Below are 16360 nucleotides of genomic sequence, written 5' to 3' on the forward strand. Positions count from 1 at the left end.
CATGAGATTTGAGTAGACAGAGTTAGGGATGCCCCTTCTCTGGCTCCTTCTCTTCTGGGATTACTCTACTATCTTCAGAGTTCATGGGTTCTCAGCTTCTGTTTTCTGGTTACTGAATCCAGAAAGGCAGCCACTTTTCCACATGAGCCCCACCTCTGCTGTGGATGCCATGGACTGCAAGTAGCCCTAAGATAAAAGCCTTAGAGATAGGAAGTAAGTTCACCACCTTCCGTCATCCAAGCAAACATGCACTCTCCACCAGAGTCTGGCTGCCTTTGTTTACTCTTATGAATCTTCAGGGCAGCAACTCTGGTATTAGTTCAGATTTTTGTCTTTGCTGAGCTGTTTTGAGTCTGTTTCTCACATGTAGTAGTTCAGGGACCAGTCAGAGATGTGGACAGAGTTTGGGGATCATTCCCCTGACTCTTTCCCTTGAGATTCCTCTTTTCTCGTCAGCATTCGTGCTTTCTCAGCCTTACTTTTCTGGTTCCTCAGGCTAAAAAAATTAAGGCTTTTTTTTTTTCCCCCATATGAGACTCTCGTCACCATGCTGTTAAACTCATGGACTGCACTTAGCCCCAAGGCTAAAAGCCATGGACATGGAAACTTACTTGTATATCTTCCTGTCTCTTCTTCTAAATGAGCATGAACTCCCTGCCACAGTCTATTTGCTTCTATTCACTCTCCAGTACCTTCAGGTAGTGAAGTTTTGTATTATTTGTTCAGATTTTAAAGTTGTCTTCTGCAGGGGGTATAATCTGGTAGAATCCTAGTCCATCATACCTGGAAGCAGAAACTTGATTCCCAAATGGCAGATTTTCAACTAAACTGTATTAATTAATTCAATAATATTTAATGAGTAGCTACTCTGTGCAAGATAGCTTATTATGCTAGATGCTATGGGGAGATATAAAAATAAGAAAATATTGCAAGGAACTTGCAATCAAATGAGGGAGATTAAAAAGTATAGATACATTTTTATATACAAAGTAGTATGGGATAAGAATAGTACAAAGTGGTAAAGAAGAGCTTGGGAAATGAAAGAAAGAAAGTAAAGAAGAACTTGGAGAAATATGTTTCGAAGTGCTTATTTTGGGTTTGTTTTCTAAATAGATTTTAAAAACAAATTTAGATTTACAAAAAAATTGCAAAGACAGTACAGAGAATTCCCAAAGACCCTGTACCACGTTTCTCCTATCGTTAACTTCTTAAATTAATTAGTATGGTACATTTGTCACAACTAATGAACCAATATTGATACATTAACTATAGGCCATACTTTATTTGGATTTCCTCATTTACAAGAAATTACTGAGGTGAAATTCACATAATATAAAATTAGCCATTTTAAAGTGAACAAGAATTGACATCTGTGCATTCAATATTGTGCAATCACAATCTCTATTTAGTTCCAAAAATTTTTCATCGCACTGAAAGGAAACCCTGTACCCATTAAACCAGTTGCTTCCCACCCTTCCCCTTCCAATCCTGGTATCATGGATTGAATTATGTCCCCCTAAAAATGTGTGTATCAACTTGGTTAGGGCATGATTTCCAGTATTGCATGGTTGTCCTCCATTTTGTGATTGTAATTTTATGTTAAGAGGATTAGGGTGGGATTGTAACACCACCCTTATTCAGGTCACCTCCCTGATTCAATGAAAAGCGAGCTTCTGTGGGGTGTGGCCTGCACCACCTTTTATCTCTCAAGAGATAAAAGGAAAAGGAAACAAGCAGAGAGCTGGGGACCTCCTGTCACCAAGAAAGCACCACCAGGGGCAGAGCACATCCTTTCAACCAGGGGTCCCTGCATCTGAGAAGCTCCTCAGCCAGGGGAAGACTGAGACAAGGACCTTCCTCCAGAGCCGACAGAGAGAGAGAGCCTTCCCCTGGAGCTGACACCCTGAATTTGGACTTTTAGCCCAGTTTACTGTGAGGAAATAAATTTCTCTTTGTTAAAGCCATCCACTTGTGGTTTCCGTTACAGCGGCACTAGATGACTAAGATACCTGGCAATCACTAATCTGTGTCTCTCTCTGTGGATTTACCTATTTTGAATATTTCATGAAATATTCCGAATCATACAACATGTGGCCATTTGTATCTGGCTTCTTTCACTTAGCATAATATTTTTGAGGTTAATCTATGTTGTAGCATACATCAATGCTCTATTACTTTTTATCGGGCATTGATGGCTCAGAGTTACAAATCTTACCTTCCAGGAGACAGAACGGGGTTCTAATCCCGGCTAACGCACTCATGCGCGGCCAGCACCTACCTGTCAGTGAAGGCTGGTATGCTGCTGTGATGCTGAGGTCTCAGTGGAGCTTCCAGATCAAGGTGGACTAAGAAGAAAGGCCTGGTGACCTACTTCTGTTTCTAGGGGGATAGGATACACTGGGACTTCTAAGCTGTTGGTAGTGTGCCATTTCCTGATCCAAAGAGTGATTAAATGCATATTACTTTATAATTATTGTTTTAAAGAGTTCATATATAGTTTATGCAGTCATTAACATGTCTGATGTCTCTCATAATTTAAAAAGTTTTTTTTTTTTTTTTTAAAAAGGGAGGGTTTATTAGTAGATAAAACCTTGACTATGACCTAGATATGATGTATGACCACGTACAGGTACTATATGCTTGTGACTCAATACACTTCTGAAAATGGGTATAAAATAATGTTCTTTCTAGACAACACTTCCTAAATCATTCTGAGGCCAGAGTTACTGTAATGCTGAAACCAAAGAGAGGCATTACTAGGAAGAAAAATTAAAGACCAATATCTCTCATGAGAACAGCTGTAAAAATCTTCAACAAAATATCAGCAAATCAAATCCAACAATGTATAAAATAATTATATACCATGATGAAGTGAGATTTATTCCAGGTATGCAAGCCTGGTTCAACTTGCAAATCAATTAATATAATTAATCACATCAACTGGCTAAAGAAGAAAAATCATATGATCATATTAACAGATGGAGAAAAAGCATTTGACAAAATCCAACACTCATTTATGATAAAAACTCTCAACAAAGTAGGAATAGAGGGCTACTTTCTCAACTTGATACGTATTCAGCACTGTATTTGAAGTCCTAGTTAATGCAATTAGACAAGAAAAGGAAATTGGAAAAGAAGAAATAAAATTGTTTTTGTTCATAGATGATATAACTACGTAGACAATTCCAAAGAATCATAAAGAAAAAAAAAAACCCTAGAACTAACAAGTGATTATAATAAGACTGCAAGACACAAGATTAATACACTAAAGTTAGTTGTTTTTCCTATATACCAGCAATGCTCAATTGGAATTTGAAACTAAAAATACAAACACTATTTACATTAGACTTAAAAAAAAAAGGAAATAGTGTTATGGATTGAATTATGTCCCCAAAAATTATGTGTTGTAAATCCTAACCTCTATGCCTGTGGTTATAATTGCATTTGGGAATGGGATGTCTTTGTTATGTTAATGAGGCAGGATTAGTGTACAGTGTACCTTGAGTCAATCTCTTTTGAGATATAAAAGAGATTAAACAAGTAAACACAGCAGAGACAGGGTAAGACAGATGTACCAAGCCACATGGAGATTTCCAAGGAACCAGGAAATAGAAGCTGAATAGACAGACAAGGACCTTCCCCCAGAGCCAACAGAGAGAGAAAGCCTTCCCCTAGAGTCAGCGCCCTGAATTCGGACTTCTAACCTCCTAAACTGTGAGAAAACAAATTTCTGTTTGTTAAAGCCATCCACTTGTGGTATTTCTGTTACAGCAATTCTAGATAACTAAGACACTTAGATGTAAATCTAAGGAAATATGTACAAGATCTGTATGAGAAATACTATAAAACTTTGATGAGAGAAATCAAAGATCTGAAAAAATGATGAGATAGTCCATGTTCCTGGATAGGAAGACTTAATGTTGTTAAGGTGTCAGTTCTTCCCAACTTGATCCACAGGCTCAATTCAATCTCAATCAAAATCCCAGCAAGTTATTTTGTAGATAGCAATAAAATGATTCTAAAGTTTATATGGAGAGGAAAGAGACTCAGAATAGTCAACACAAAACTGAAGAAGAGTGCAGTAGGAGGACTGACACTACTGTACTTCAAGGCTTACTATAAAGCTACAGTGATCAAGATAGCCTGGTATTGGTGATGGAACAGACAAACAGATCAGTGGAACAGAATAGACAGCCCAGAAATAGACACATACAAACACAGTCAACTGATCTTTGACAAAGGAGCAACGGCAATCAATGGAGAAAGGACAGTCTTTTCAACAAATGATGCTGGAGCAACGGAACATCCAGATGCAAAAAGAAGAAAGGAATCTGGACACAGCTTACATATTTTACAAAAGTTAACTTAAAATGGATCATAGACCTAAATGTAAGATGCAAAACTATATAACTTGTAGAAGATAACATAGGAGAAAATCTAGGTAACCTTGAGTTTGGGGATGAATCTTTAGATATAATACCAAAAGAACAATCCATCAAAGAAAAAATTGGTAAGTGGGGCTTCAGTAAATTAAAAATGTCTACTCTGAAAATGACACTTTTGAGAAAATGAAAAGATAAGCCACTAACAGGGAGAAAATATTTGCAAGATACATATCTGACAAAGGATTTGTATCCAAAATATACACACACACAAAAAACTCCTAAGCTTAACAGTAAGAAAACAACCTAAAAGATAAGCAAAAGATCTGAACAGAAACCTCACAAAGAAGATAAACGAATGGCAAACAAGCATAAAAAATGCTTAACATCATATGTCATTAGGGAATTGCAAAAAAAAAAAAAAAAAAAAACAATGAGATACCACTATACACCCATCAGAATGGCTAAAATCCAAAACACTGACATCATCAAATGCTGGTGAGGACGCAGAGCAACAGGAACTCTCAATCATTGCTGGGGGCAAAGCAAAAGGGCAGAGTTACTTTGGAGGATAGTCTGGCAGTTTCTTACAAAGCTAAACATAGGCTTACTGCATGATCCAGCAACTGTGCTGCTAGGTATTTATCCAAATGAGTTTAAAACGTATGTTAAAAAAAAAAAAAAAAAAAGCATGTTCACATTAAAAACCTGCACATAAAGGTTTATAGTAGCTTTACTCATAATTGCCCTAAATTGGAAGCAATTCAATAGGTGAATGGATAAACAAACTGTTGTACATTCTTATAACAGAGGATTTTTCAGCAATAAAAAGAAATGAGCTCTCAGGCTATGAAAAGGCACGGAGGAATCTTAAACGCATACTGCTAAGTAAAAGAAGCCAGTCTGAAAAAGCTACATACTGTATGATTCCACCTATATGAAATCCTGGAAAAGGCAAAACTATAGAGACAGTGAATAGATAGGTGGTTGCTAGGGGTTCAGTGGAGGGGAGAGAGAAGGGAAGAATAGGCAGAACACAGGTTATTTTTATGGCAGTGATACTATTCTGCATGATACTGTAATGGTGGACACATGACATTATGCATTTGTCAAAACCCATAGAACCGTACAACATGAAGAGTGAACCCTAATGTAAACTATGGGCTTAGTTAATAATAAGACATCAATATTGGTTCATCAATTGTAACAACTATACCACACTAATGCAAGATGTTAATAATAGGAGGAACTGTGCAGGGGGAGGGGCATATATGGAAACTGCACTTTTTGTACAATTTTTCTGTGAATCTAAAACTGCTCTACAAAATAACGTTGATTTAAAAAATATATATTCCTTCTGGTCTCGCTGAAAGACTAGTGAGCAGCAATACACTTTTCATGCCAAACATAGCTCAGGTTTAATTTACCTAATGCGAAAGAAAAGCTGATTTAAGTGCTTTTTAAAAACTGTAACATATTTTAAATACAATAGGGTCATTTCTGTTTGAAAAAAGTGTGTGAAATACATTTTTAATGAGAAAAGATTCCTTCTGGACACAAATAATTATCCTGTAATTTATCATTTTTAACTGTGGAGTTTTTGTATAGTGGGTTTTCTTCAAGTGGGGCACGCTGGTAATGATCTTCACAATCTAGTACTTGGCATTGCATTAGTCAGAGATTAGGAAATCCCCTAAAATATTTGTCCAAATTCATATTTTAGGCTGGGCTTGGGTTAAAGACTATATCGTTATTTCTAAGTTTTCAAAATGAGTTAGGTTCCTGCCAACTGAGTGCAGTGTCTAAAGCACTTCCTATGGCCCTCAGAGCTCCCGATCAAGAAACCCTCAAAGAACCTGTATGTGCCCAATTGCCAGGAAAACAAAAATTGTTTCATTAGCTAATTAATTATCTCAAACTCACTTTTAGGCATCAATGGTGTTCACGTTCTTCGCAGAACCAAGTTAGGCTTTTAGGGCTCGAGTCCTATAAACGCAACAAAAGGGTGACCAAGAAACTTGAAACTGACGTGGCCGGATGCTTACCAGCATCCTTGGTATGATTGTGATTATTCACGTGCCAATTACTCTCACTACTCCCCACTTACCCCCAAAAGAAAACAGCTTTTTCCCCCAAATGACCATTTTTGCTTATCCTAGTATTTAGGACACTGGACGTGGGTCTCTTTGAGAAGTCTTATATCCCCTTCAAAGTTTTCAAAAGCCTTGAGGATATACGCTCAATTAAGAACCAAACCAAATCTGCTGCCGTCAAGTGGATTTTGACTCAGCAACTATAAGGGTTACAAAGCAGAACTGAGTTCCTTAGGGCTTTCTTGGCTGTAATCTTTACAGAAGCAGATCGCCAGGCCTTTCTTTCATGGTTCTGCTGGGTGGATTCGAACCACCAACGTTTCAGTTAGTAGCCAAGCACTTAACTGTTGTGCCACCCAGGGACCCCGTGACACTGGTTAAAAAAAAACTGGTTATCTGCTTTTAATTCTTATGATTTACCAGGTGTCTTCAGCAAATGAAATGAAAAGTTCACTTAGTATCAGTAACTTATATTATTCCACAGTTTCCCACATACACTAAAAGAGGAGTTATCTTCTGATTAATTCTCCTTGAAAATCATGACTTAATTTTCAAATACTAGATACGGTAAAATTCTTTAATCCTCAAGTGACACAGGTAATTCATTAAACTGAACAAAAGAAGGAAGCTGGTTTCTTTACACACACAGATATGAGGTGGTGGGTGGTGGTATGAGTGCCTGCATAGGCCTGGATGAATTCTGACCCATCATTGTGACATTCAAATTGGTCACTGGTCCGCAGAATAAAAGCCCAGAACGTGCCCTGTTGTGGATGCAGACAGCAAGAGCTTTGAGCTGCAGCTTCTAACTCAGCTCCCCAAACTTTAATTTATTTCCTTCCAAAGCTTCAAGGAGAAACAAGCAACTTAAGACTTCAGAGCCTGTTCTTTATGTCTCTGTTTATCCAGGAGGGTCTGAAAAAACTACCTACCTGGTATTGCGTTTCTCAGGCCAGTAAGAAGAGAATGTTTACAATGATATTAATACTATTTACTCTGAACAGCCAAGTTGTTTAACTGTATAGATAGATTTATCCAAGGAGTATATAGTCCCACACAGGATATTACACAAATATTTTGGAAGGCTATGTCAAATAATATTTGATTGAAAAATATTTTATTTGGTTCAAAGTCAATTACCACGCCATGGGCTTCCAGACCTTAATGTTTACTTGCCCAAACTTGGAAGAATGATTCTTCAACAAATTGGCGTTCGTTCCCCAATCCAAGGGGAACTTCAGAAGCTTCTGGTTCATCTGCTTCAGTTGACATTCGCTGGCCAATTTCTAATGAGTAAGGGGCATTGTGATCCTCTCAACAACCAAAAAGGTGGTTGGAAAGAGCTCTGAATTTTTTAATGTTTAACTTATATTTCAATAAGGAATAAGTCAGTAAGTACCCACTATTCCATACTTGCAAAGAGAGCTTCCTAAAACAGCATTCCCAAATGGAAGCAACTGATTCTTTTACATCAATCGCACATACAAAGGTATTATTACATACTCGACAATTATTTTATCAGTATATATTAGTGAGCCACCCAAAAGACGCTTATGTGCCGTCATGTGGTATAATACAAATATTATTCAACACACAGCTTGAGTTTTCAATCAATTTTAGATACTGTAGTATTCTATGAATTAAACTCTAGGGATTATAAGTGATTCCTTTTATTGTAAACACTCAATCCAAAAAGATGATTAAAATAGAGATAAGGCTTGATTGTAAGGATAAACAGTTTTTTTTTCTAGTAACATCTGTGGTAATAATGTGCTATCATTTTAACCAACTGAGGATGACTCACCATCTGTGAGTAAACATAATTTTTGTTTCTTTTCTAGTACTGGTGATGGCTTTTTTTTTTTTAAACTGAATCATCCAGGCACCATCTTTTGTCCCTCTCGCAGCCCTCCAGCTGGGGTCAGGAACACAGGTTCTTGTTATGTTCCAGTGCAAAATTAACGGACTCACTTAAGCGATTTGCCCATGACCTTGGTCTGATTAGGATCTTGCTCTAACTAAGAGTTACCTGGCCTGGGGCCTATGATAGATCAGTTAATTTTTCTCTTTCCTTAGCCACAGTCCTGAAAACCAAAAAGTTCTATTTTCAATTATGTCACTCTCTCAAATACCAAGGTCCCCGAGTGGCGCAAACAGTTTGCTCTTGGCTACTAACCTAAAGGTTGGCGGTTTGAACCCACCTGGTGGTGCTGCAAAAGAAAAGTCTTGGTGATCTGCTTCTGTAAAGATTACAGCCACAAAAACCCTATAGAGCAGTTCTACTCTGTAACACACAGGGTCACAATGAGTTGGGACCAATTTGATGGCAACAGGTACAAATATAAAGGATGCTTTCTTTTCTGAACATAGTATAATAAGGGAGCAACGTATCAGCATTCAAGCACATAACCTGCCCAATGCAATTCATTTTGTTTTAAGGTAAGTATTACAGTGAAGTACAAGATTTACTTCCAGTATGTGCTATGGCCCATGGAGGGGCTCCTGGGCCCGGAGAGTTGGCTAAAGAACTTAGAGAATGAAATCTGGGATTGGAATAAGTAGGAAAAAACTAGCTATGGACACAATTAGTGAAAGATAAGACAAAGGAAAGGACCTGGAGGGATACAAAAGAAGAGCTGAACTGTACCGGGTATGGCAGCAGAGTAAAGATTAGCTGTCCACTTAAGAGAAAGGAAACTGGGGAGAGGAGGAAGAAGAGAAAGGATATGTTTCAAGAAGAAGGTGGCCTAAATACCTTTATATAAAAAAAAAAAGGAACCAGGACTCATTGGAGAAGCAGTTGATTCCAGGGCTAGGGCAGCAAAAATACAAGATCAACCTGTGTTGTCTCTCCTTAGTCTCCTCTAACATGTGACAGTTCCTCAGTCTTTTCTTGTCTTTCATGACCTTGGCACTCTTTCTTTCTTTCTTAAAATTTTTATTGTTGTGAAAATATAAAGAACACTTTGCTAATTCAACATTTTTCATGTATACAATTCAATAAATCCAATTATATCTATATCTATCTATCTATATATCTATCTATATATCTATCTATATATCTATATATATTTAAAGAGCACTGTACTCATGGGTGATATCCTTTGTTTTGGGTGCCACTCTGTTATTTTGCTAAAAGGTGGTCTCGGGATAGTTTCAGTTCAAAGTTTAAAGAGTATCCTAGGGTGACAGTCTGGGGGAGTCCTCGGTCTCAATTGGTCCAGCAAGTCTGGACTTTTTAAGAATTTGAGCTCTGTTCTGCATTTTTCTTCCATTTTGTAAGAGTTCATCTATTGTGGCCCTGTTCAGAAGGGTCAGTAGTGGTAGCCAGGCATCATCTAGTTCTTCTGGTCTCAAGGTAGATGAAGCTAAGGCTCGAGTAGGCTATCAGCCCTGTAGGCTAGTTTCTTCTTCTAGACTTTGGTTTCTTTCTTTCTCTTTTCCTCCTGATGAGTAGAGACCAACAGTTCTATCTTAGATGGTTGTTCCCAAACTTCTGAGACTCCAGATGGTACTCACCTCATTAGGATAATCATGTTGTTTTGATGAGTGCTGGTCAGTTATTTTGTCGAATGTATTTCAATGTTGGTTTTTCTAATGTTTCCTCATGATTAGATTCAAATTATGCATATTTGGCAAAATTACCACAAAAATGATGTCGTGTCCTTCTCAGTGCATCATATCAGGAGGTCCAGGATGCTAAACAGCTTTAGTTATCAGAAAACATTTCCTTAGGTTGAACTAATACCCGTCTTGGTCCAATTTCTACTCCTGCCTCATGGCATGGATTAAATGGAGCCTATTGATTCTAATTTGAGTCTTCTGACAACATTTGTATAAATTCATGCCATTCCATTATATTTGGCCTCCATACATACTGTCTTTCTATCACTTCTACATGTCCTTTTAAAATACATGCTTGCCACCGATCTTCTCATACAGCTTCATTAGTTTTTACAGTTCTTATGCCACATTGTCTGTTGGCAGCTCAAGTGCTATTCTTCCGCTTTCATGACTTCCTTTGTATTGAAGGGGCTGTAAGTTTGGGAACTATATCTCCTAGAATATCTTCAGCAGGATTTTGGGAAACACTCTAATAGAATTACAGACTCTCAAGAATGGGAAGATCCTTAAAAGTCACATAGTTGGATTTCGCAAATGATGTTTCGATGGCAAATAATTGCATAAGGGTTCCTACTTTCTGTTGCCAATGGCAGACATTGCTAATGGATCTGAGCACTCTACCAGCTGAACCTGAGCTCAGCCTTAGAATCTTTCTCTAGCCAGCTAGTGCCAAGAGATACAAGCTGTATTCCAAGATGGAACCTATTTCATCCCTGGCAAGCAGCCATCCAGCAAGAGTGAATGCATCCTTTCCCAAAACTTGCCTATTCCATCTCTATTAGTTTCAACTTTTTAGAAACTCTTCCTTACATGGAACTGAAATGCCTTTCCTTGTATGTAGCTTCCACCCATCGGTCCTAGTCCTATTCCTTGATATCACACAGAACAAGTTCAAATCTGCTCCCATAAACAACTCCTCCAATACTTGAAGACAAGTCTCTTCTGCTTGAATCTTTTCTTCTTAAGGCTAACTACAACAATCTGAATTCCTACAATCATTCCCTGCATTTTTTCACAATTTTGGTAATTCTCTGAAAGTTTTTTAGATTGTTTTAAGGTGTGACACCCAAAAGTTTGTCTGAAGAGTCTAGCATAGACAGACTCTACACATTAGTACCATACTGATCCATAACAAACTGTTGAGCCACAGGTCACTTAGCATATAAGCTTCTAACCACAACAGACTCAGCCAGCCAACCAGCCTATAAAAGTTTTTCAGGTTGTCTTAGGTGTCCTATTCTTTGAAACCACTTAGAACAAGTCTAAGTGTGCTTCTATAAACAACCCTTCCAACACCTGAAAACCAGTTCTCTAACCACTCTCTCAGAACTTATGTTCCAGCTATCATTCCCTGGAGCTTCTGCAATCAATGCAGGTTGCAGTGATCTCCTGAGAGGCTTAAGTGCTTGGTTTCCCACTATAGAATTGCTTAGACTGATTTTTCTGGCACTTGTACTCCTACCCCCATGACCTAAGTCAACCAGTAGTCTCTGCTTTCTTGTCTCCCTGTAGTCTATTCTCAACACAGCAGCCCAGAGACCCTACTAAAAGGCAAATCACATCATGCCACCCTTCTCAAAATCTTGCACTGGTTCCCTATTTCACTCAGGAAATGGTCTGCAAGGCCCTACTATATGATCTGACTCCCCCCCGCCCACCCACCAATCATCTTTGTCCATCTTCTACTATTCTCCCTCTTGTTCACAAAATTCTAGCCACTGTGGCCTCCTTGCTATTCCTCCAAAATGCCTGGCATGCTCCTGGCTGAGGACCTTTTCAGCGGCTGTTTTCACTGCCTGGAACTCTCCTCGAATTATCACCATGTTTAACTCCCTCACCTCCTCCTTATCTTTGCTAAATGGTGCCCAAACCAACCTTTTTAATTCTACAACCTCCCACATACCCTGTAATACTCCTGATCCTCCTTAACCTGCTCTATCTTTTATTTTCTGCAGCATTTATTATGTTCTAATACACTGGACAATTTTTTAATTTACTATGCTTATTGTTTACTGTCTGCCTTCTCCTCTTAAAGACTGTGAGGGCAAGTATCTTTGTTCATGGATGTATCCCAGGCACCTATAACAATGCTTGCCACAGAGCAGAGACTTGATAAAGGCTTATTGAGTGTTGCTGGAACCTTGCGGCAAGCTTAAATCTAACATGTCGTATGTCTTTATTATCATTGGTCATTGCCATGTAAAAGGATTTCATTTTACTTGAATCCACAATCAACACCCATGGAAGGAGCAGTCAAGAAATCAAACGACGCATTGTCTCGGGCAAATCTGCTGCAAAAGATCTCTTTAAAGTGTTAAAAAGCAAAGATGCCACTTTAAGGACTGAGTTGCCCCTGACCCCAAGCTATGGTGTTTTCAATCACCTCATAGGCATGCAAAAACTAGACAATGAATAAGGAAGACCAAAGAAGAATTCATGTCTTTGAATTATGGTGTTGGCGAGGAATACTGAATGTACCATGGACTACCAAAAAAATGAACAAATCCATCTTGGAAGAAGTACAGCCAGAATGCTCCTTAGAAGTGAGGATGGTGAGGCTTTATCTCACATACCTTGGACATGTTATCAAGAGGGACCAGTCCCTGAAGAAGGACATCATGCTTGGTGTCTTAGTTATCTAGTGCTGCTGTAACAGAAATACCCCAAGTGAATGGCTTTAACAAAGAGAAGTTTATTTCCTCACAGTAAAGTAGGCTAAAAGTCCAAATTCAAGGTGTCACCTCCAGGGGGGAAGGCTTTCTCGCTGTCAGCTCTGGGGGGAAATCCTTGTCCTCAGTATTCCCATGGTCGAGGGGCTCCTCAGGCATAGTAACTCTGGGTCCAAAGGGCACGCTCTGCTCCTGGTGCTCGTTCCTTGGTGGTATGAGGTCTCCAACTCTCTGCTTGCTTCTCTTTCCTTTTATCTCTTAAGAGATAAAAGGTGGTGCAGGCCACACCCCAGAGAAGCTCCCTTTATATTGGATCAGGAAGGTGACCTGAGTAAGGGTGGTGTTACAATCCCATCCTAATTCTCTTAACATAAAATTACAATCACAAAATGGAGGACAACCACACAATACTGGGAATCATGGCCTAACCAACTTGATAAACACATTTTTTGGGGGACATAATTCAATCCATGACACTTGGTAGAGTAGAAGGTCAGTGAAAAAGAGAAAGACCCTCAGTGAGATGGACTGACGCAGTGGCTGCAACAGTGGCCTTGAGCATAACAACGATTTTGAGAATGGCACAGGACCCAGCAGTGTTTCATTCTGTTGTATACAGAGTCGCTATGAGTCAGAACCAACTCTACAGCATGCAACAACAACAGTCAGCTATTCTCCCCTGTACTTTGCCACCACACTGTTTTGTATGTTTTCTCCCCTGATACAACCTCTTGTTGCTTCCCTCCTTCCCGCACCTTTCCAAAGCGCCTTTCTAAACCTCTACTTCATGGTTATTAAGCACCCCTACGTTCTCCGCCTTTCCACTGTTGAACCTTCCCTCCATGTTTCTGCTTTTAACTGAAATCTGCCTCTCCATTCAGGATTCTCATTCCCCTGGAGCCTTTGGAAGTAGAGGCTGCTCATTCTCTCCCACTCCACAGCCTTCGGGGTCTGGATGTGGGGTTGGTGTCCCCTTTGCTCTCATTGCTGTTCCCTCGCTATTATTCTTCTCTTCCTAAGCAAAAAGTTCTGCTTTGCTCATGAGGCTTGTGCCTGCCTCTTCTTTTCCTAGAAGCTGCCACCTACTGACTTCTAGGTCCCTCCTGTATTTATTGCAGCATTTGGCTCATAGTTCTTCTCTACCCCTGGCTTGTCATCATTCTGGGTGACTATGAAGCCTACATGCCTGACCCATCCTAGGTTCGTTAACTGGTTCAATCACAGGGGCTTTCACTCACCTCCAGGCCATTTCAGTCCCCACGCTCACGGCTACACCAGACTGTATTATCACCTAGATCTGCTCCACTTCTGAAATCTGAAGTCTCAATATACTGCTGGCCAATCACCATCTCCGTTACTTCCACTGTGCTGGTTCTTCGGCCTTATCAAAATGTCCCTTCTCCTGACTCTTCTGCTTTATTCTTTTCCGACTGGTTCCTAATATTTTCAATTCCTTCTTGACTCATTGTAGACACCAAGATCCATCATTTCCTGTAATCAACCACTCTAATTTTCAAGGATCTTTGCACCTGTTGTGTGTGATAACTTCATGTAGATTCAAAATAGTGGGGGGGGGGGAGGAAACAAGTCTTACTTCATATAAAAGTGGAAATAATATGAATTCCCTATATTTAAGAAACTGTTAGGAATCGCACGCCAAAGCTGGGGGAGTCCAGTGAACAGTAATCTGTTTTTATGCCACTGCCACCAGGGTGGTGCCACTTTAGCTGATAAACAGAACCGGCTGCCGTGTTTGGTGAGTGCTGTGTGAACCTCACTGCTGTTTATGAACGGCGGAACTTCTGTGGCTGACTGTGATGACTAATGCGCTGCTATTTTACAAACCATGTTATTATAACTGAAAATATTTTTATATTCTGTAACAATATCTCTCAAGCATTCATTAAGCAGTGGTTCTAGTGATAGTGCTGAAAAACATACCCCCAAACAGTAAATGTGGAACAGAAGTTAGTTGTGATAAAACACTATGAAGAAGGCCAAACATCCACTATAACACACTGGGCTGTTAATTTAGGAGAGAACACACTGTAACAATTAGAGCTAATGAAGAAAAAAAGTAATAACAAGTATTCATATGCCACAATGCTGTACACTCATGCATCCCCCAAAATATCCCTTTTACATTTTTTCCTGTGGGAAAATTAGTCTCGAAGTTTTATATCCTCAGATCACTTTGGAAATGCATCTATTACACAAATGTAAACGCCTTCTTCAAATACAGTGCTTTTCATGAAATGTTTCTCTCCATTGCTATGTCCCAGGCATACAGTAAACAGTGTGGTGGTTATCAGCATGGGATTTGGAGCAGGCTGCCTGGGTTTGTGTCCCTCAGCTCCACAGCTATAAGGCTGTGGGTAGGTTACTGAACCTCTCTGGGCAACAGTTTCCTCTTCTGAAAAGTTAGGATGATAACTCTACCTACCTCAGAGTAGTTGTGAGGACGGAATGAGTTAATGTATGTAAGACACTTACAACCCTGTATGGCATTGAGTAAAAAACTCCATGAGTGTTAACCACTGTCATTGTCGTTGGTATCATCATGATTGCCATCATCAGCTTCCCATCAACCGTTGATAATGCTTAAGAGCCAACCAAGCCAATTCCCACTCACAGCAACCCTGCAGTACAGAGCAGGACTGCCCCATAGGGTTTCCAAGGCTGTAAATCTTTACACAAGCAGACTACCACATCTTTCTCCCATGGAGCGGCTGGTGGGTTTGAACTGCTGACCTTTTGGTTAGCAGCTGAGCACCGCACCACCAGGTCTCCTCTGATAATATTTACAAGACTGAATCTGTTTCACTGGGGGAAAAAAAAGGTGCCTCTTTATTCATAGTATATGAATTGCTCATAGTATATGTAGTGGTTACTCACTGGATATACAGGGGATGGAAGACACTACTCTTTTTTGGCTTTTTTCTTTTGAGAAACTGTCAGAAACCTTCATCACCGTTCTAAGTATCACTGTATAGTACAGTAGGCAATATTTAACGGGCCTTTTCTAGTGTGAGTATTGTGTAAACGATATGATTTTGAATAGGGCCTGCTCAGACAGAAATATTTGTATTTACATCAGGCAATTTAACAGTCTGTGTCAGCTGAACGTTTCTTCAGCCAGTCTTACCTTCAGCCTGTCTTTGGGCAGTGCAACAACCCCCTGCTTGATGATTTCCAGGACCCGTTCCACAGAAAGCTCAGCTCCAGCTTGCAGCAACCTTGAGCTAAAGAAGGTGATCACCTGGAATGTAAAGTGTTATTTTTTAAACAAGTAGATGTATGAAACGTATTGTCAGTACACGCCCTTCTCCCATGGTAATCAAACCACCTTAATTCCATTTCTAGAGTGACCTGGCTTTTCATTCACTAGCCCCTCTAAATGCAATCCTCTATGTGCAGGATCTGAAGGCTGAATCAGCCAAAGCTGGTTATTCAGGGCTGATTTCCATTCTGTGAATTAGGTAGCCTCCTGAAGTCTGCTTTCTTGTACTGCCTCACCTTGCATTTCTATTTTATTTAGAGAACAGCACCCATTAGAAAGTCAAAGAGAAAGCTAAAGTCTAAATCTTATCAA

At 39.5% G+C, this 16360-nt stretch overlaps 1 protein-coding gene across 7 annotated transcripts in view; it reads right to left on the minus strand.

The window, feature by feature from the left end:
* Positions 1–16360, minus strand: part of DYM (dymeclin) — a 351008-nt gene that overhangs the window by 39673 nt on the left and 294975 nt on the right. For 6 of the 7 annotated variants that reach the window (XM_049900187.1, XM_049900186.1, XM_049900183.1 and 3 more), the window contains one exon: positions 15914–16027. In XM_049900187.1, the coding sequence (XP_049756144.1) occupies positions 15914–16027 (114 nt within the window). Of the gene's footprint in view, positions 1–6305; positions 6369–15913; positions 16028–16360 lie in introns of all 7 variants that reach the window. The other variant, XM_049900185.1, reaches the window with a different exon arrangement.

This window comes from Elephas maximus, chromosome 11 (genome assembly GCF_024166365.1).
Source record: "Elephas maximus indicus isolate mEleMax1 chromosome 11, mEleMax1 primary haplotype, whole genome shotgun sequence".
Classification (NCBI taxonomy): Eukaryota; Metazoa; Chordata; class Mammalia; order Proboscidea; family Elephantidae; genus Elephas; species Elephas maximus.